Source organism: Podarcis pityusensis (genome assembly GCF_964106645.2).
Source record: "Podarcis pityusensis genome assembly, chromosome: 1".
NCBI lineage: Eukaryota > Metazoa > Chordata > Lepidosauria > Squamata > Lacertidae > Podarcis > Podarcis pityusensis.
The window spans coordinates 41,969,403-41,991,335 of record NC_138028.1 but is presented as its reverse complement, the minus strand read 5'-3'; the positions used below and the strand labels follow the sequence as shown (position 1 = coordinate 41,991,335).

The following is a 21,933-nucleotide window of genomic DNA, read 5'->3' as shown; positions in this document are numbered from 1 at the left end:
GGTGGCCAAAGTATTGGAGCCTCAGCTTCAGGATCTGTCCTTCCAGTGAGCACTCAGGGCTGATTTCCTTCAGAATGGAGAGGTTTGATATTCTTGCAGTCCATGGGACTCTCAAGAGTCTCCTCCAGCACCATAATTCAAAAGCATCAATTCTTTGGCAATCAGCCTTCTTTATGGTCCAGCTTTCACTTCCATACATCACTACTAGGAAAACCATAGCTTTTACTATATGGACCTTTGTGGCAAGGTGATGTCTCTACTTTTTAAGATGCTGTCTAGGTTTGTCATTGCTTTTCTCCCAAGAAGCAGGCGTCTTTTAATTTCATGGCTGCTGTCACCATCTGCAGTGATCACGGAGCCCAAGAAAGTAAAATCTCTCACTGCCTCCATTTCTTCCAAGGTAAAGGTACCCCTGACCATTAGGTCCAGTTGCGGACGACTCTGGGGTTGCGGTGCTCATCTCGCTCTATAGGCTGGGGAAGCCGGCATTTGTCCGCAGACAGCTTCCGAGTCATGTGGCCAGCATGACTAAGCTGCTTCTGGCGAAACCAGAGCAGCGCACGGAAACGCTGTTTACCTTCCCACCGGAGTGGTACCTATTTATCTACTTGCACTTTGATGTGCTTTCGAACTGCTAGGTGGGCAGGAGCTGGAACCGAACAACAGGAGCTCACCCCTTTGCGGGGATTCAAACTGCTGACCTTCTGATCAGCAAGCGCTAGGCTCAGTGGTTTAGACCACAGCGCCACCCGCGTCCCTCTTCAAAGACATTAGGCCTGCATTTGAGAGAAATCTTCTTCCAGGCTCAACAATTAATCCAGCAGTGCATCTACGTTACAAGTCAGAGTGATGAGATGAGGTGGATCAACAATAGAAGTTCGAGTTTCCCCCTTTTTCACTCAAAGGGCCTGCTGATACTTAGCAACTCTACAGAAAATATGTTACACATTTGAAAGCCTTTTTAACTATTCACAGAACCCTTCAGAAGGAAAGAAGCTGATAAAATAGTACCTTATTTATCCCTTCCCAAATCTCTGACTAAGCCTTACAAACCATTTAAAGGTAGGTCCTAGTAAAAGTAGCTCACTCCAATGTACATACAGTTCTTCTGCAGCTCCCTTGATGCATCCTAGAGATATTAATGAGCTTTTGGGTATTAATGGAGATCACAGAATCCTATTAAGGTAAATGCCTTCTGCTGATGTGTCACGAACCATCCTCAAGCGGGTAAGTTGCAGCCATTTTGTTTATTTCTAAAAAGATGGTTTTGCTTCTCAGTCTCGAGTCAAAGCTATGTAAGTGCATTGTGAACAGAGGAGGATGCAACAGTGAGAATTCGGAAATAACTTTTTTAAAAAAGTGGAGCCCATGTAGGAGGCTGAGGGGGGCAGGTTACAGGTGGTCAAGATTGAATATTGTGTTAATGAAACTATGCAAAGGGTAGGGACTGCTATGAGTACAACTTTGTGGAGTCCCTTAGGTATTAGAAGGTAAAGGTATGCTTTCTTTATGACATTTTTCACTAACAGTTTATTGGAATGGAAGGTAAAAAAGTACACAGCTTTCTTGCCAAGAGGATAGCTGATTGAAATGGAACAAAGGCAGGGAGAACTGAGTGGCAGGTTTTATAACATCAGTAGGAGGATGGAACACATGAAACTAACCCCAGAGGTTGTAAATATAGATTTTTGTATTTGTTTATTGTTTCTTGTATGTAAGAAACATTATTGTACAATTTACACAGCTTTTAAGTTGTAAAATGGTTAAACATGTGTACAAAATATGCTCATTTTTAGAAAAAAAAACATACTAAGAGCAACAACACAGGGGATGGGAAACAAAACAATTCTTCAATTCAGTGTGCAAATGTTTTATAAAAATAGAAACACTAGCTCTACAGGTAGCATTTCATGATAAATTATTTAAATAGCATATCTACACAAACAGAAGATTAACTATTCCAACAGTAATGAAAACAATAATTTATACAAATACAAGGAATGGTATGCAAGATGACAGGGGGTGAAACCATTGAACACAGTATCACAAATTGTTCTCAGCATTGCTTCAATGCTGTTTTCTTACTGGGAATATGTAATTCTGCAAAAAAAACAAACAATCTTGACTATATACAGCTTGCAATCTTTTGTTTCTCCTTAATACTACAGTAGCTTTAAATTTCGTTAGATATTTAAACTCTGCTTGATCCAAAGGTTTTTCTCTCTCTTCCTTTTCTCAGTCACACAACAATGAGGTAATATTTGTACATAAACTTTCACCTTTGACATTCTTTTTTTCTTAGTAAGAAGAGGCTCGTAGATAAAAGTTTTGCTGCCCCTTATACCACGAGCAGTCTTTCTTAATTAAAAAAATTGCTCCTGAAATCCCACCTGTGAGGCACTTATGCTCCAGCAACCACACGCTGGTATCTGAGGTGTGCGATCTGCAAAATCAAACATTCTTATGCCATTTCTTCCTTTAGTCTGCCTCTTCCCTAGGACAGGGATTTTCTTCTTTGTTTGACACATGGACCGATAGAATGCACTAGCAACATACAAGTATAACAAAGGTGATAAAGGCAACAATCCATTGATAGCATCTCTCATGCAAATCCCTCTGAAATGAGAAGAGTACGGACTGACAGCGGATTATGGCCAGTGTTAATAGAAAGCTATTACCTCTCCGACAGGAGAGATCTGGGCAATCAATATTTAAATATTTTTGTGGTTTGGCAATGCAGCAGTAGGGTAGCCCTACTAGGCTCCTTTGCCAGTTGTCTTGTACAGAGGAAGAAAGAAGAACACACTGATAACAAAACAAAAACCCAACCTCCCCCTCTCCCACTGCTTTTTTTAATTTTTCATTTTGCTGTGCCCCACATTGCTTCTGGAAAACCTGCTCTTTACAGCTAAAATATCTTCACACACTACTGTCTAGATTCACTATAGAACAATAAATAACCTGTATTTACAATCTTACAGTCATGGAGACATTGCAAAATTATGTGGATAGTCTTGACGCATTGTTTTACTGTTTTAATCTAGAGTCCTTTCTTATTCATGACAGACAGGATAGGTAAAAATAAATATTTTACATTTTCTTTATCTACAGTTCTACAAAAATCAATGCTTTAAAAACGTTGTTTTTTTTAAAAAAAAGTCCATTGCATTTTGTAGAAAAGAATTTTGTATTTTAATTGTGTTTGTCATCTTTTGTGCCTTTGTAACCATAATATAAGAAAAAAAACATAGTTCCTTGAAGGCCAATACAAGTGCTAAGTTGAGCTGAAAGTGCTCTTTGGCACTTCAGTGTTCTTGCTACATCTGCACTGCCTGTTGCTGGTATCAAACCTGTGCATGTTTGTTATCATGCATTGGCACATGTAAACTTGCTTTCCCCCTCTGTTCCTCTGCATCCCCTTTCTCACTAAACTGGTGTAATCCAATGTGCCAATATTGTTACCCCTCTTACCCCACAACTGAATTTTAACATTTGTTAATGCTGCCTGGGGCTAGCCAGCTAGTTTTCCGATGTAATCAAGCAAAGTAGTTCCTTATTAACTGAAAAAGATTTAGGCTGTAATCCTATGCATTCTTATGTGGGAGTAACTCTCATTGGGACTTGCATAGGAGCAAACATGCAGAGGATCAGGCTATTAGTCAGATATGTAACAGTCCCTCCAATTAAGATGTAAACCCCAGGGAGAATAGTCCCCTTTCAGAGAGTGAGGCATTTGCCTCCAACTTCTGCTAGTCTCTTTCCTGTCACTCTCATCTCCCACAAGCTGAAGTATATATTTCATTTTTAAGTAGTCCACAACACAGCATAAAGATAGTCTTATTACAAAAGTGCTACTCCGTTGGACCTCCAGTTAAAGAGAGGCAGTGACAATGCCCAGCTACACAAATGCCTTTCTTACAGAAGTGACTATTTGCTCCTGAGGCAAGGAATGTTCTTATTCACAAAATACATTTGTTTTCTTCTGTGCCAACAGAGGTCAGAAATGAAGTGTACTTTGCTGTTTTCTCTCTCTCAAAAGCATTCTCTTGAGGCAGATCATGTATTTTGAGTCTATTTTGTAAAGGCAGAAGAAAGTGAAGAGCGATTAAAAAAAATGGTCCCAGGGTTTGTAGAAACTAAACTTCTCAGAAGGTGCAATGCATTTCAAAATAATTTCTGTATCAACTGCCATTGTGATCACGGATCTGCAAGAAGAAAGGAAAAATAGTAATTTGTCACTCTGTTTACACTGATACATTAGTAATTAAGCAGCTACAATTAGCTATTCAATTGTCTGTTTTGCAACTTAAATAGTAACTGCACGTTTCCCTTTCAAAATGTCAGATGTGTAGCTGAATTGCTCCAAGCTTTTTTATGAAGTGGCTACCCATGCAACACAGCTATCTAGCTCTGATAAAGTGACTTAATTTTTGCATATCACTAGAGGCTGTTGAAAGGGACACAGGTGGCGCTGTGGTCTAAACCACAGAGCCTAGGGCTTGACGATCAGAAGGTCAGCGGTTTGAATCCCTCCGACGGGGTGAGCTCCCGTTGCTCTGTCCCAGCTCCTGCCAACCTAGCAGTTCGAAAGCACGTCAAATGCAAGTAGATAAATAGGTACCGCTCCGGTGGGAGCAGTAAACAGTGTTTCCGTGCGCTGCTCTGGTTCATCAGAAGCGGTTTAGTCATATTGGCCACATGACCCAGAAGCTGTCTATGGACAAGCGCCGGCTCCCTCAGCCTATAGAGCGAGATGAGCCCGCAACTCCAGAGTTGTCCGCAGCTGGACCTAATGGGCAGGGGTACCTTTACCTTTACCTAGCGGCTGTTGAATATAGATTCAAATTCAACAGTTCTATTTTCAATGGCAAACCTTGTGTGCCGTAAATATTTTTACATCACTCTTGATATTAAATACAATATTTCCCCTTTTCCAAGGGTTGTAGCCAAAGAGTTACAGATTTCTTTACTTTAATCAAAACATTTTGAATGTGTAAAGCTAAAGTGATGGTGATATTTCACCAGTAATTTCAGGAAAACAAACTCAGCTTCGGAAATATGGATTCTTACCTTTGCACTCATATTTAAGATCTGAGAAGAACACCATTTCTTGAGAGAAGACAAATAATCCTAAACGACCACCAGCATAGGTTTTATCATAGATTGGTCCAGAATCAGCCATGATCTTCTTTCCTTCAAACATTACAACTCTGCAGTAAAGAGAAACAGTAATTAACCACAGCCATGATATAGAATGCTTATTCTGCAACTATAAAATTAGCTATTGCCAAATTGTATTTGTCCTTTTAAAGTTGTTTTAGAAACTTTGCAAAGCTTACCTAATGTAGCCAGTCTTTGGTCTGTGACTCAGACGCCATCTGTAGGCGGTGAAATCTTTCCAGCCTATATGATGAGGGTCATGCCACAGGGTCCGCACCTGAAAAGTAAATACGTAGTTAAATTACACATGCCATTATGCTGGTACAAGTCTTTGAAATCAATTGTATGCTTGGAATGCAATTTCAGACATATATTTGTATGTGTTGTGATTTCTGTTGTCTGGTCTTAGACTGTAATAAAGATTGAATTGACATGGCAAAGGGGGATGAATAGCATGCCCAATGGCCTCGGGCTTCCTGTTCTTTCTGTTTCTACCTGTCATAAGCATTGATTGAATACAGAGCAGAAATATTTGCAGGCCTCCCACTCTGTGGGCAGGTTGTGCATTTTGTCCTCTGAGGGAGGTGCCTGAAGCTAAAGATACAGGAAACACAAACATTGCTCTTCCTGTTCCACCCACTTACTACATTTGAAAAAGCCTTAAGTGAATGTATGATGCTGTTAATTGAATTGTTCAAAGAAAATCCCGTTGGTACTAAATGGAATTCTGAGAGCTTATTCATACAGTATATATTTGTGTCAAAATGAGCATTCTCTTGTGGACAAACATAATGTGTGAATCAGCAGTGACAGATGTAAACACCAAGGACTGAATCCAATTAAGTCATATCACTGAAACAAATGGACATGACTAACTAAAGTTCATTGAGTTTAGTGGGCCTGCTCAGAGAATGGCTTAGTTGGGTACAACCCTCCTCTACTGAATTGAATGCAGAAAGTTAGTTTACATTAATCCTGTTGTGCACAATACTTTTGAAAGAGACTTGTGCGTTCTTATCTTACATTGTTATTTAATATCATTCTTCAAATCTGATTTTTCTTTCTACAATAATAATAGTCCAAGGACTGCAGAAAGGAAGGTTTTATTTATTAACAGAAACAATCTCTTACCTGTCCAGGAGTATTTCCAGTGTGCCACAGTGCATTACGGAGGTGTTCTCCAGGACCTGTGGTGGAGTTCACTACTTTGATAGCAAGACCGGAATATCCCTGAGCTTTGGTTGGTGTTGGATCCCAGTAAGACTGGGTGATTTGCTTCCACATGACTACATAAAAACGGCTGCTGGACTGATAACCAAACACAAAGCCAGCGTAATCATCATCCCTTTCTGTATTAATGAAGAATGTGCCACTGAAATCAACAGCATTAAATTCATCATAGCCTGAGTGAAAGAGAGAAAAAAAGGAGAGATTTTTAGTCTTTCTTAAACTGCAAGAATAGTCAGTTCCCCCTATGATTAATTAAGGCCTCAGCCTCTTCCAAAGGCTCACTGGTGTGAAGTACTGTATTTAGAGATTCTACCACAAGACTTCTTTGATTTATTGTCCTTTGGCCACAGGTTTTCATGTGACTCTTTGGGATATGGAAATATTTGCTTTGAAGTCATAGTGGACGTAGCAGATAGGTAGGACCACAACCTATTGCCTTTGCTGCTCTGCTGTCACAGAGGCAGGCAGGCAGGCTGGCTGGCTTAGGGCTACACCACTATGGAGTGATGGAGACCTTAGAATCTGAATGTAAGTGAACCACTTGCTAAATTATATTATGCAAGCAAGTATTGTGTGTACTTTCAGCTGAGCCTTTAAGTGAATAGTTATCATCCAGAGACAGATGACACTTTCTACAGTAAACACAGAAAGGAAAACCCCAAATCAACTGCTCACCAACTGCAAGTCCAGGATCACAGTTGACAGTCTGAACCAGTTCTTTGCCTTGGTGACGAACAACCCAATTAGGATCGTTCTGAGATGTGCCCTTAGGATCCAGGGGAACCATCTGAAATCGGCGAAAATCTGTCTCACTGATGTCAACATTCTCAGGGCAGATGTCGTGAATGTCCAGCACCTTGTCTTGGTCAAAGTCATCTTTGCATGCATCTCCACGTCCATCACCTAGCCCAAGAGAAAGAAAGGAAATGGTGGAGGAGTGGGAGAGAAATAAAAAATATGTGAGAGTTTAAAAATGAAATGTGCATTTCAGATTGGCAGTAGTAAAATATCTAATGTAATTAATCCAAGATTTTAACTGTGCTACCGAAACCACCATTACTTGACATCAATAACTATTATACTAGTTACACTAACAAATGCCATCCAAAGTGCACATTTGATAATTCCCTTAAACAACTTTTCTCTCTCCATCTATATCCCTTTTAAAATACAGTTCCAGGCCCAAATCTCCAAAGGCTCCCCTGTCTGCTCAATAAACACCCTCTTACAGCATTTCAGTGAAATGTGTAGATCCATTCACATGGAGCTACTCCATCTGAACAAGCAGGATATGTTTTCTTCCATTAAGGATTTCCCCCCCTTAAAAGGATGATTAAACATTACACTGTGTGTTTAATTTAATGCTAGACAATCCCTTCTAGTATAGTTAGAGAAGTTGACAGTGAATAATTTTTCTTACCATCAGAGTCAAGTTGGTCTGGGTTGGCAACCAGTCTACAATTGTCTTTGTCATCAGGGATGCCATCATTATCGTCATCGTGATCACAGGCATCGCCTTTTCCATCCTTGTCATGGTCAGCTTGGTTTGCATTGGGCACATAGGGACAGTTATCAAGATTATTTTGATGGCCATCTTCGTCAATGTCCTGGTTGCTATCGCATTTGTCTCCTATGCGGTCAGAGTCAGAATCCGTCTGAAAGGAAAATGGACGAACATGTTCAAGTAAAGCATTTTAAAAAGGGTACCAACTAGAATTATCTTAAAAAGATTCCTACTAATTTAGACTGTCTTGGCCCATCCAGTGGCTTCTTGCTAGTGAAGTTCCAATGGTCAGGACTCCAGCTGGCTATCATGCCAGTGGAGGGAACAGCTCTGCACAGGCAGTCCTTGCATGCATGGAGCTTTATTGAAGTGAACTAACAGGTTGGCAGGCACAGGAGCTCTCTTTGTATGCTGGTAGGACAGCTATTGCACACTTGTAATTTGCTAATGTTAATGTCCACAGACAAAAAAAGAAAGAAAACCACCTGTCCCAACTTGTTTTGGGTTATCTTCAGACATCTTATTGCTTAAATGTATTCCTCAAAGCACCAGGGCCTGAGAGAATGGTGTGGTTTCTGCTTTTACTTGGCAGGAATTTCCATGTAATTTCCATGCCAGAATGTGTTAATCTCTTGTTTGTTTACTTTTTCAGATGAGATAAAAGCGCCACTTTCTGCTTTATTGTGCACTTTGTACCTTCTGGGTACTAATGCTGTATAACTGGATGAATATTTTCTATTTACCTCACTGCTATGGCTGTGTTAAGGCTACTGTTGTACAGTAATGACCCACTGTTAAGGTAATATCCACCATAATGTTTTTTGCCACATACTGATTAAATGCTTGAACATTCTTTTAGAAGTGTCATGATATAAAAGTACATGCAAACTGCAAATAGTACATCAGGCTGCTTACTTTCTGAAATATGGCCCTAAGACCTCTAGATGCAGACTACAATATTAATCAGATTGCCCTAAGTTATCCAGCTTCGTGTTACTGCAGGTTTGGCTGATGGTCCACTGAGAAATATAGTCACCCAAAAATCAACTGATCACATTAGCTGCTAGCTGAAGAGGGGCATTTTCTGCAACTTAAAATGAGTCACTTGAGACACTCAGCACTTCAAGAATACTTGCAGTCCATTGTCACTGTGGTCTGCTATACACTACTTTGGAGAGAACCCTTTCATTAAAAAAAATAGTCTAGCAGAAGTACAGGGACATTAAAAACAGATTCTTTTATTGTAAGCATCCTTTTAGCCAACACTGCCCACAGGGTAACATGAAAAACAGATCTAGATTCCTCCAATTTTGCCGAGACCACTCAAGCATCCAAGGTATGCCCCTGAAGCTATTAATCCTACTGCCTTGTACATGACATGACTGCACAAGCTTCACCCATTGCTGCATTAGATCAAATTAAATGGGATGGGTTGGGCTTCCCTCTTATTTCCAAGCCTTTAAACAGGCAAAGTTTAATTAGGTTATATATATTTATGGTGGGATATGCCTTTCAGCTTTTCTAATAGTGGAGAAAACAACTTTGTGATGTTAGCATTCTATATAGCTTTAACTTTTGTCCTTAGCAAAGCATTTTGTGTGTGTTTGTTTATGTGAATCTAAATTCACTGCCCTCTTGGCCTCAGGACATCTTGTGTCATGGATATACATTCCTTGCAAACACACCCTTCATTGTTCAGCACATGTTCTGCTTTAATGCTAAATATCTGAAACATGAGAGTGCCATGCTGTAGCGCTGTGCAGGTTCCTTTATCTTAACCAGCCTGTATTTAATAAAATATCACTGTGATGATACCAGAGATCTTTTTCCCATTTGGTACTAATGCTACTAGCTGATGTGCTCTAGTACAGAATGTATGCTTTCTACAGTAATTCCAAACCATAATGGGTGGTATTCTACTCAGAGTAGAACCTCTGAAATTAATGAACTTAAGCTACTCATGGTTATCCATGTGGTTTTTCTATTAGTAAAAGATACTGCATCTAACATGACATAAAGAAATGATTTATGCACTTGAATGCCTCATGCATTTTTTAAAAAAGAAATCAAGGCTTTCCACACAAGTCCCAGTTATAAACAATTGTGTATTCCTCATTAGGCTGCCAACTGACATATATTGCAGGTGTGTGTGTGTGTGTGATAAATAGCAGATATCAAAGAGTTAATAAAAACTGAATGTCCATGTACATTTATAGGCCAAAGAATTAAGCTGACCTGATCTGGATTGTGTTCCATAGGACAGTTGTCACACTGATCTCCAACACCATCCAAATCTGTATCCTTCTGGTCCACATTATATACATACTGGCAGTTGTCTCTTTCATTAAGAATGCCTAAAAATACAAATAGTTTAGATATTTTAGTGACCTTGGTAACATGTCTAAATAGTACACACATATAGTGGGACCAAATGAAGCTAGTAACTAAAAGGAAATAACTAAAGGAAACCAAGTTAAAGGTAGATCTGTCTAGTATCGTATATTAACACTGTTAGAACTAACACAATAGTTAGCAATCATGTGGCAGGCCGCTTGTTCATGGAAGAGCTACAATCCAAGTACGACTAGTGCTGAAACATGCTGATAATACAGGGTTGGATCCAGACTTGTATAGAGCAACTTTCTACAGCTCTCAATGTACAACATATTTGGTCCATACAGTGAGCAAGATTTCATATCAGCAGTTGAATTTGGGCAACTTGTAGATTACTAAGAAAGTGTGTGGTGATGGGGCGGGGGGGGGGTAGAAAAAGATAAACAACAAAACCGTACCATCTCCATCAATATCCACAGCACACGCGTCTCCTTCTCCATTGTTATCAGTGTCTATCTGATCTGGGTTGTGATTGTATGGGCAATTATCACAGCGATCACCAACGTCATCCCTATCATAGTCATATTGTTGTGGGTTGTAGATGAATGGGCAGTTGTCCTGTAGAAGAAAGAAAATAAAGAAGCCATGTTAAAAAACATAAACATACAAGCATGCATGCAATTTTAGATTTATAAGAAATTTGTTGACTATATTTATTTGAATAAAGGCAGTAAGCAAAGGCATTGATAGGACGATATCCATATGGACAGTGTGACAGAGGGAGCTGAAAGAGAAGCTAAGGCCAGTCCCCTGTGCTCTGGAATATTCCTGTCTACTTGCTGAAGCAGAATGATGCTATAATCTGAAGTACCAAGTAAATCTCAGGCCTTTTAAAGCATGGGATCCCTACAGCTGTTGAAAATACAAAACTCTGATAATACTTTACTGTGCTTCTCTTTAAATACATTCCAAAATATCAGTGCCTGCAATTTCCTACAGTGACTGCCAAGCTGAAGTTCTGCAAATAGCCCCCAGGTATGGGGCAAAAATGAAACAGGACTGTTTCCGCGAGACTTACTCTGTCATCTACAATGTTGTCATTGTCATCATCATTATCACAAGCATCACCAATTCCATCCTTATCATAGTCTTCTTGCCCAGAATTGGGAAGGTTGGGACAGTTATCCTGCAGAAAAAGAAACAATTATTTACTATCCACCTTTAAATACAACATATCCAGGTGCTCAGATTGTAAGATTATATTTCCTAGATTTTGTTTTTAATGGTGTCAGTCCATAGTACCATTCAAATATACTCAACAGTATCTACTCTAATTTATCATGAAAACTAAAGATGAAACAGAAATTTTCCCAGGACATTTCAGATTGTCCAAATTAGGCAACTCTAAAAGCTATGTATGAACCATAATCCGACACAGGTGTTATTTCAACAAATTTATGCATAAGCATTTGACTCAGGTACACTAACTGACAGTTTTTTATTTCTTTTAAGGTATGGATATTATTGTTCAAATGTTCGTGGTGCGTACATTCATTCAGGGCTCTAAAGTGTGTGTGAGTGAGTGAGAGAGAGAGAGAGAGTGAATATGTAGAAACTGGCTTACTTTACTGCAGTGGTAGGTAGCATTGGCAACGCAGGGCAGGTTTGTATTTGGCCATCCATCTAAGTCTGTGTCTTCTCCACAGATAATGCCATTACCAGCATAGCCTGGCTTACATTCACAGCGATACATAGGGTCACTGAAGTGGCCAAGGTAAGTGCACTTGGCATTCTTATTGCAGTCATGAGTTCCATCCTTACATGGGTCACGTGGTTTACAGACCTAAGAGACCAAATGGACACAAGAAAATTAAGATTACATGCAAGAAATGTGTCTATCATTTTGTTATTTTGAGATAGCAACACATGGAAGCCTTTTAAAAAAAGAGAATACTTCTCCATGGATACAGTAGCCAATTATGGCTTTTGTTTTAAAAGAACAAGGCATCCTATGTGCATTTCTATATGTTAGTTACTAGCTTAGGCTTGGATGTGTTCACATACAGAGAATGTTTATTTATTTCAAATCCATCTACAGGGCCCCAGACCACACCCCACATCATTCCCAAGGTCCATCACCCCCATGAGCAATTTTGCAAGCGTTATGGAGGACTGCAGAGGGAAGAGGTGGAAAAGCTAGGATCCAAGCCTTTAATTATAGCAATATCTGAAGATGGAAGTGTGGAAGAATATGCTTAAAGCTACCATGTCTTGATGCTATTGCTTTCAAGATTTTAGAAGCATTCATTCTAAACTAATTTAATTGAAACACATAGTATAGATACGTTGTCCTTGGAGCCAGTCTATGTTATGCATAAAAACTGGCATGAACTAGGCTGTACAGGCCAGGCCCCATTTCTTTCATTGTTGTGGCTGCTAGGAAAGTACAGCTATGATCATGGTAATGATGTTTTTTCTCTGATTCACGTTATCCATGCAGATCTGTGAGCAAAATCACGTGGTGGAATGCAATAGTGTGAATTCACCCTAGAATTCTTTTCAGGTGTTAAATATATGCATACTCTCCTATCAGAGCAACTTGAATTTCTAGAATAATGTATTGAACTTGTTCTTTTCCCTCTCCTGGGCATGTCTTATAAATGCAAAAGGAGAGGGGCGAGGTTTTAGGAGCAGGGACCTTTTCATATTTTGGCAGTACCTGCTTGTTTGCTATTGCATTCTCCACACCTCGACCAAAGGGCTGTGGTCCAGAAAAGCGTGGTGGGCAAGGTTGGCAATGGTATCCAGGCTCAGTATTCTCACACCTGTGGACTCCACCAAGGACAAAGCAGGCATCTGGGACCTCTTGACACTGGAATATGAAAGAAGGTGACGGAGGGAAAATTAGCTGTAGGTTTACTTACAGTTCAGTCCTACATTTTATATAAATAAGCAATTCCAGTCGTCTTACCTCATCAATATCTTTGCATTTAATTCCATTTCCACGATAGCCAGCAGGACAGGCACCACATTTCCAGGAACCATCAGGAAAACTAGTACATGTAGTTCCCGCAAAGCAAGGGTTAGACAGGCACCCATCTGAGAGAGGATAAAGGTGACATTCCAGAATGTTATTAGCCTCGTGCAGGGCAATGGTGGCGAGCAAGGTAGATAAATTTAACAAATACTCTTCTGTGTTTTTAAAAATCAGCTCAGTTTTAATTTGACTTTCTTTGCACTGGTTGTTCTTATCATTTTCTACTCTAAATTACACAATTAAGAAATATGAACAGCTTTGTCCAGCATACAGCCAAGATGTGGCTGTATCTCGATATATATTTTTTCCAATGGGAAAACTTAGACAAATAGTTACATCCTTCTGAAGATGACAGAGCAGAGCTACCAAACACCATTTTATACTTCAAAATAGGTCATTACTCACCAATTGGGCAATCCTGCTTGTTGCAGATCTGGGTGTCCTTAGCATCACCAATACAATCCTTCCCTCCATACTGGGGTGCAGGATTGTTGCAGAGACGACCGCGCTGCTGAAGGCCCCCTCCGCAGGTAACTGGACAGGTGTCCCATGGTGACCATGGTCCCCAGTTACCATTTACTAAAGAAAAAATGATTTAAAAAAAACACACAACTATTAGCATCCAGGGAACAGAGCACAACTGCCCTTGGTACCTTCATATGCCTAATCACAAACAAATCTAGATGTTGAAAAATTCAGGCTGTGATGTTCCTTTAAAAAAGGGTGGGGTGGGGTGGGGAAGTGCCATCTCAGCAGATTTCACGTAAGAAATGCCCTGCTGGATCAGGCCAAAGCAATGTAGTTAAGAATCCTGGTCTCACAGTGGCCAGCCAATTGCTGTAGAAAGGCCATGAGCCAGATCTAACTGCAACAGCACCCTCCACACTTGTGATTCCCAGCAACTAGTATTAAGGGGCATACTGCCTGCAACAGTGGAAGCAGAACCCAGGCAGCATGGCTAATAGTCATTGAAAGCCTTATACTCTGTGAATTAGTCTAAACTCTTCCAGAGCCATCCAGGTTGGTGGGTACCACTTATCTTATGGCATCCAATGCCATACCTTAGCTATACACTATTCACCTATATAACAAGCAATGGAGTATTGGGGAAAAAATTATTGCACAGAACACTCATCTTTTAAGACTAAACTTACTTGGGCAAGGATCTTTCTGGCATGGTTGGTTTTCTCTTGCCTCTCCCTCACACTCTCTGCCATTCATCTGAGGCAGTGGAGAGTTGCACAGCCGGATTCTAGTGATCACTCCAGTTCCACAAGTAACAGAACAGGAAGACCAAGGGGACCAGTGGCTCCAGGCACCATCCTGTTTGACTATAAACAGACACAGCTGTTACCAACTATGAGGATTAAAGCTCTTTTAAGCGATTTGTAGCTTTCTTCTGGCACTAGCGGCAATATAGAATTGCTGAAATTCAATTCAAGTAAGAAACCAACATATTGCAATAATAGAAAGATGGCAATGGTACACACTTGGTACTGAGAGTCATTACACTTGATGCTGTGCATGTCAAGATAAGCAATAATTTACACAGTAATTGAACAATGATTTACACAGTAATTAATTACAGCAGTCAACTATCTTATCAGCTCCTTTTGTCAGCAATTGGCAATTTGCAAGCAACTTAATAGTGCTAGCATGAAGTATTAATCAGAATTTCTCAACATATTGCAAGCTCAGGACAAGAACAGGTTGCATTGTTTTCAAAGTAAAGAAATGAAATGCTTACATCTCTTATCACATTCCTGCATATTGCAAATTCGTGTTTGTACAGAAGAGCCTTCACAGCGATGGTTGATTCTATCACAAGAGCGACCTCTCTGTTGAATGCCATTGCCACAGGTCACAGAGCAGGTAGTCCATTCAGACCAAGGAGACCAAATGTCGTCTGCATAGTCACTGGCTGTAAAAAGAAGCAATTCCCTATTTAAATCCTATGCAATAAATTTTCTATCACGTGTTTGATTTATTATATTTCTATGCCGCTTTTCATTCAAATGAATTCCAAAGCAGCTTACAAACAATAAAAAACAATAACATGATAGAACATAATAGACCACAAATACAGCATACATCATAAATAATAATTAACAGAGCATCAGTAAAACAATTACAATCTATAAAACGTTAACAAAGCAACAACTAAAAAATAAACTAAACATCAAAATTGAAGCAAAAGTCATATTATATGATTATAAATGCTGGAATGATTTGCTATTCTATAAAACAATATTAACAACATTAATAAAATTGTAACCAAAAGATAAACTAAGTATTTTTAAGTTCAGACACACACTCTACACACCCCCATGACTCATAATTTTTCACTCCATTTATCTCATTAAAACACACTGTTCTGCACTGAAACATTTTTTTAATCAAATAGCTTCTAACCTACCTCTATTTCTTGTTCATTAAACTTCATGAAAACAATGGCCTAGCCTGCACACAACCCAAAGTAATGACATATTAAACTATGGTTTATTAAACCATGGTGTAGTGTTATGTGCAAACCCTGCCCAGCAACTTAACTATAGTATATTTGCTGCCATAGCGGTATATTTTACAACACAGCTTCTAGTGGAACCAAGTAGTTGAAAATGTTAAGGAGCCTAAACTACTTACGCCAACATCGTGGGCAGCATTCTCCATCAGGAACGGTGGCATTGGAACAAGGCATGAGAGGGCAAGATACTTTATGGCACATAACAACAGAGTTCTAAATAAGGAAAGACAATATTGACAAACGTATGAAAATTTACTCTTTCACCTCAGAATTGCTTAATGCTAGAATTACATCAGAGATGTTTCTCAAAGATATTTTGGACCAATCTAGATATTAATTCTAATTCTGTGAAACAGTCTCACACCCCCACTTTCCCACCCTGTTCTTTAAAGTAATTTTAGAGGCTAACAAAATCTTAAGATCGTATCAGGTGCCAGCAATATATAAAGAACCACAGTTCAATTCACATTAAAAAAATAATCCCTATGAGAGAGAGAAAAAATAAACAGCCCCTCCTCTTGCCAGAGAATCAGCACCTTTTCAGCCTGAGGTTCTTTTAACTCAGAATTCAATGGACTAATGTTCCCAGATATGTTCAGGTGTTTACCTGGACACGGGAATGCTCAAAGTGTGTGCAGATGCAGCCTTCAGAGTGTCCTTGCACATATCAACCATCCAAAAACGCACTCCAGCCTTCCCCATGGTAAATCAAATACTCACAAATTATATTAACAGTAAGGAGTCTTTACCTGGCAAGTACATGTAGTACAACTATCTGTTGTCCACTCAGCTGTGTTTTGGTACATAACATCATTATGGATGCATACTCCAGGACTGGTCCTATACCGAGTAGCACCCACTTCCTGAAAAATACCATCCTGAAAAAGAAAGTTTTAAAGTGGATTTAGATCAATCTGAATTTCACACTTAAAGAGTAAAGAAATTACTTCAACAAATTATACTCAGCCCCATTAATTTTAATGAATCCTGCTTCCAAATAAGGGCACTTAGGTGGAAACCATAGGCACTTACACTTGACTAGTGTGTGGCTCGCTTCAAAGAAACATGGGACAAGATCATGCTGCATGGATCAGTTCATACATGCAAGTTAGCCATTTATTTTCTCAGTTGGGTCCCATGTGTGGGACCATAAGGGAGGTTTTCAAGGTAAAATAGTCTACTCATGAATGCTGCCTGCAGCTGCCATTTCTGTGACTTTGGTCACTGTAGAAACAGTCACCTCCATGCTAGAAATGGCTGCTGTTCGTAGTATCTACTTATGTCGGTCCACACTTAAGTTAGTCAGTCTGTGACATACAAACAGCTTGGTGATGAAGTTCCCTGCCTGGTCCCCTGAGGGAGATTCTTAATCACCACAGGGGAGTGTCTGTTTACAAGCCTGCCTTCTGTTACATGCAATTGTTTGTTTGCAGAATATAAGCAGCTGGTGGCTTGTATGTGTCAAGGAGCCCTTAGAAACCCATTGTCCCTGTTTCATTATTGTGTATTTAACAGCCACTCACCATTTTGCTGACTGAATCTTTAAGTGTTGTAACCAGGGCACGCAGACTTTGCAATTCTATAAACACATTGTTTAGTTCATCACAGGAGAATCCACAGATTGCCTGGATGTCTTTTGTTTTATGGCCAATGTAGTTAGTACGGATGGCTGGACGGGAGCCATTCATGGGATTGTCCAATATAATAACTCTTCTGGTGGCTAAAACAAAAGGGAAAGGGGCATACATATTATAGAGATATATAATCTCACAGAATTAGAGAGTAGACTAAAAAATACATAGTACTTTGTAACAGAAGTTTCTTAGTTTACAATGCTTTGCAGTTTACTGTGTGATGAAACTTCTCTCACTGTTCTTTCACATACATCAAATACATATCTTTAATAAGTCAGCAAATTTGGAGACATATTGCAGACTTACAGCTTTCACAGCCTTTGTTTCTCAGGATGGCTTCCACTGTGGTTCCAAACACAAACCTCACGTTCTGCAGCATTCCCTTAAAAACAATGCATTTATTGTCAGCTTTTGATGAAAAATGGGAGGGTAGCATTGCCAAAAAAATACATTTTCAAAATATTCTATTTACAATTGATACAAACTTCCCAATTTAAGTGGAGTGATTATTGAATAAAGACTTGTTCTATGTGCTAAAAATGAGGAGATTTTTGCACATGAAGCTAAAAGAAGCTAGATTTGTAATGCAAATGTAAAGAAACACCCATATAGTCAGAATGGTAGCTAACTATAAAATTCCTCTCCTTCACATTGTCTTTTTCATGGACAAGGATCAATTGTTAATGTAAATATGAGACTTGCAGGTGATTTAAACCTCACATTTGAAAGGAATGGTAGATATTTTTGCATCTGGGGCAGAAAGTAAAAAAAAACCCTCTCTTTTTCTCTAACCCCAAGGGCAGATGCTTCTTTTTTAATGACAGATAAAGATCAGGGGAAAGAAATATCTCCGTCTTTGAAACCTGTTGCTTCACTTTTGCTTCCTAGCAGAATGAAGTCAGATCCCTGAGATAAACTCACAAACCTGCTACCACAATAAAGGCATCTTACCTGGAAGTTGTCATTGACTCCCCCTTTGGCAATGCGGAGTCTGGCGCTGCTGGCCAGGTCCCTGGTGAGGATGTTCTGAATAGGGATTTCCAGCTCAACATTCATCAGCTTCTCACAGCCCACGTAGAGCTGAGCCTGATCTTCCTGGACTAGGAGGGTGATGTTGTTCCACTGTGCGTTGGGTAACTCAACTTCCTCCACCGACACCAGACTCTGGTTGCCCTCCTTGGGGAAGACACTCAGGTCCAAGGTTTTAGCCTTGCCATTCAACACCAACTTGAAGACATAGCCAGAGCTGTCTTTGCGCTCCACAGCCAGCAGCGTGCCAGGGATCTTCTTCATTGGGCGAAGGTTTGCTAACAGGATGAAGCCCTTCTCAGCTTGGATGGCATCAAGAATGTCTTGGAATTTGTAGTCAGGAACAGCAGGGATACGGTTGGCATCATCAATGCGGTAGGCAGGGCTGGATGTCTCGGGTCCCTTGACTGGATGCACCCCTAGTGCCTTGCGAGCTCCCTTGCGACTAAAACCAATCAACTCAAACAGATCGAAAACACTGTCATCATCACCATTTTCTGGCAGGAGAAAGAGAAAGAAACAGAAAACACTGATTATCGGCTTCTGTCAAAAGGTTGAGAGAGAAAGTGAAAGCGTGGACTGAATATCACAAGCCGGGAGCAGGATTGTATGGAGGTGAGTCAAAGGAACTTATCATGGCCAGACTTTCCAGAGAAAATATTCAGCTCCCAGGAAACAAATAGCTGTGATCTGCTTCTCAGTATCTATGCCATCCCCAGTCCCAGAGCAACTCCCTGCCACAGTCTCCAGGCTCTGCAGGAGGTTAGCAGTGATGGAGGAGAGGCTGCAATGGTTCCAGCCAGTTTCTCACACACTTTTGCCTCACTGGCTGAACTTCAGGGTCTAAGAGAGCAAAGAGCTCTTTCAATCCATGACCAGCTACCCTGGAAAACCAGGAATTTCCTGGTGAGGTAGGTTCCAGGAGTTCTCCTCGCCTTCCTTGCCCTCTCAAGGGGCTCTGGCTGAGGCAAACTGGAAAGAGATATACAATGGGAGCCTGTCGAGAGAAGAGGGCAAATGCCAGGAGACTGTGTGAGGGGAAGAACTGAAGAAGGAATGAGCTCTGGGCTACATCGGGAGGTGGGAAGGCAGTTGTGCAGGCTTCCAGGTAAAGAGAGACAGCTGACTCACAGAAGCTACAAAGCAGCTTGGGGAAAGGGGTCGGGCATGCCCTCAGGCAAGGCATTTGAACAGTGCAGGGCTCAGCTCAGAGCCCGGGCCCAGTGCCAGGACTAAGCCTTGGAAGAGGTGAAGTAATAATCATTAAAAAGTCCTACGTGCTTTGCCTGAACACACACATGTACGTGGAGAGAAGACGTCCAGGGACCCGAAGGTGCCTCTCTTCTTTGAAATCAATTCACCCCGTTCTCTGCACGTCTGCGGCTTCCTCCCCCTGCCCTCCCCTCCCGGCCCCGCTCGTGTGTCTGGTCCGGAGCGTCCCACAAGGGTTTGTGTGAGCCACCTACAGGAAAGCGAGCGCTGAGGGAAAGCGCCTCCCTCCCTCCCCCCCTCCAGGCGCCAAACCGCCTCACTCTCCTCGGCGCACAGGAGCGAGCCCGCCAAGCTGCGAGCCCTCAGAGGAGAAGCGGCCCGGGGGGAGGGAGCAGAGGGCACCCAAGCGCTCTCCGGAGCCACGTCCGCCGCGCTATTGGCCGGCCTCACGAGACTCCGCGCCCAGCAGGGGGAAACAAAACTCCTCCTTTCGGGTGCCCGAGGGGGGGAAAGGTGAGGGGCTCAGGCAAGGCTCCGGAGTTTCTTCCGAAGTTTAGTCACGTCAGTCAACACAGCCTAAGAACCTAGGAAGCTGCCTTAAACCGAGTCAAGAGTCCAGCGTTGTCTACACTGACTGGCAGGGGCTCTACGCTCCAGAGTTTCAGGCACCCCTGTCAGCAAACAAACCCGGGACCTGCTGCGTGCAGGGCATAGGCTCTACCAAGGACATTGCCTACTGCCCGGAGAAGACCTCTGTGAAACGCCAACGCTTGCTATCCTCGCAACACAACTGCTCCAGTGCGATAACCGCCCCAGAAGCCGCGAATCCACCCAATAGGACGCAAGGGATCGCTGCCCACAGCCACCAATCCGAAGTCCCGCTCGCCTTAGAGAAGTAGCCGGGCTACTCTTCGAAAACCAACGCCACTATAAAGGTCCCAGCCCGACCTTTAAATAATATTATTAACAAGGCACGAGTGACCTCTCCCCGCCAAATCTAGGCTGAAGTGGCTGCCATCCCCCCGCCCTCCCGCTCCGCGCCCCCGAAATTCGGATTACCTGGAATTCGGTTCGTTGCGCAGACCCCCAGCATCAGGAGGAGAAAGAGGCCGCCCGGTAACTCCATGGTACGGATCTCGACCCAAAGGAGCGACCTTGAAACAAGAAAGGGAAACCGCAGCCTGGTCACTCCAAAGGTTTCGGGCCAAACACCCGCGTTAGCTTAGCGGCGGACAGAAAGGAATCGGGCTGGGAGGCAAGGTGTGCAAAAGATAGGAGGGGGGTGGAGACGATATACAAAGACGGGAGAGAAACCAAAAATACAGGGGGGGAAGACGAAGGGAGGATGAAAAGTGAAGGAAAAGAGAGCGGGAAAGATGCATGCTTCAAAACAAAATCATCCATAGTAGTTTAATATTCGCTTTTGAGCATTCGAAATATTACTGCAAACTTGCAAGAGGAAAGCTGGCTCTTCAGCACTTACCTTTGTAGAAGTAAGGAATCCGAAGAAGTAACCAGCCCCAAGAGGAAATATCTCTTGTAGTAACCCAGCCGAGAGAGATAAATATCCTTGCGAAGCTCTCGGACTTTCCGATATGGCCCTTAGTTGGGTTTCGTTAGCGCCTCTGGCTGTGTGGAGCCCAAGCGAGCAATGCCCCTCAGCCCAGGTCTCTCTCTCCCCGGCCCTGGAGCAGTCCGAGAGAGAACGAGGGATCCTTGGATTGTAACGGGTGATCAGTTGCCTGCAGCCCTCGCAGGTTCCCCTTGGCTCTCACTCCTGGCAGCTTGCACTGGAGCTGCTGCAGGAGCTTCGCTCGCCTTTAAGGGGTCGCTCGCATTCCTGAGAATCCCAAGAGCCAATCAGCAGCCGCCGGGCAGGAAGCGGGCTGGTGTTTATCCAGTTACCTCACAACAAGTCAGACACACACACACACACACACACACACACACACACCCCTCGCAAAAATGCAAAAGGAAGTGGGGGAGATAGGCGCGAGGAAGGTGGGTGGGTGGGAAAGATCCTGCCCGGATCAATGGGGCGTTTTGTCCCTGCCATCAATGGGATGCTGATTGCCTTAGAGCGGGGATTCCCACTGTAACATTTATGCAAGATACGGAGCGCAGGCACAGTTAGAGACCTGCTAATCCTCGCTGCGGGCTGTTGGGCATCTCTCTCTCTCTCTCTCTCTTTCTTGTGTGGGCAACGAAAGGCGGGGTGAGCAAGAAGGGCAGATCGGGTCCTTCTTCTGGGGTGGGGGAAGGATTGGGC

General features: G+C 41.9%; 1 protein-coding gene across 1 annotated transcript; it reads right to left on the bottom strand.

Moving 5' to 3' along the window:
• Positions 1-1,672: 1,672 nt before the first annotated feature.
• On the bottom strand, positions 1,673-21,442 carry THBS1 (thrombospondin 1). The gene is made up of 22 exons (XM_080996519.1): positions 21,148-21,442; positions 20,724-20,818; positions 18,375-18,949; positions 17,730-17,805; positions 17,313-17,509; positions 16,539-16,667; positions 15,909-16,002; positions 15,013-15,186; positions 14,420-14,596; positions 13,671-13,844; positions 13,200-13,327; positions 12,948-13,100; positions 11,853-12,071; positions 11,307-11,414; positions 10,687-10,846; positions 10,130-10,248; positions 7,811-8,045; positions 7,066-7,293; positions 6,292-6,563; positions 5,340-5,437; positions 5,071-5,210; positions 1,673-4,205 (listed from the first exon to the last, which is right to left on the bottom strand). The coding sequence occupies exons 2-22, from the start codon at positions 20,788-20,790 to the stop codon at positions 4,198-4,200; spliced, it is 3,531 nt and encodes a 1,176-aa protein (XP_080852645.1). The 5' UTR covers positions 20,791-20,818; positions 21,148-21,442; the 3' UTR covers positions 1,673-4,197.
• Positions 21,443-21,933: the final 491 nt, after the last annotated feature.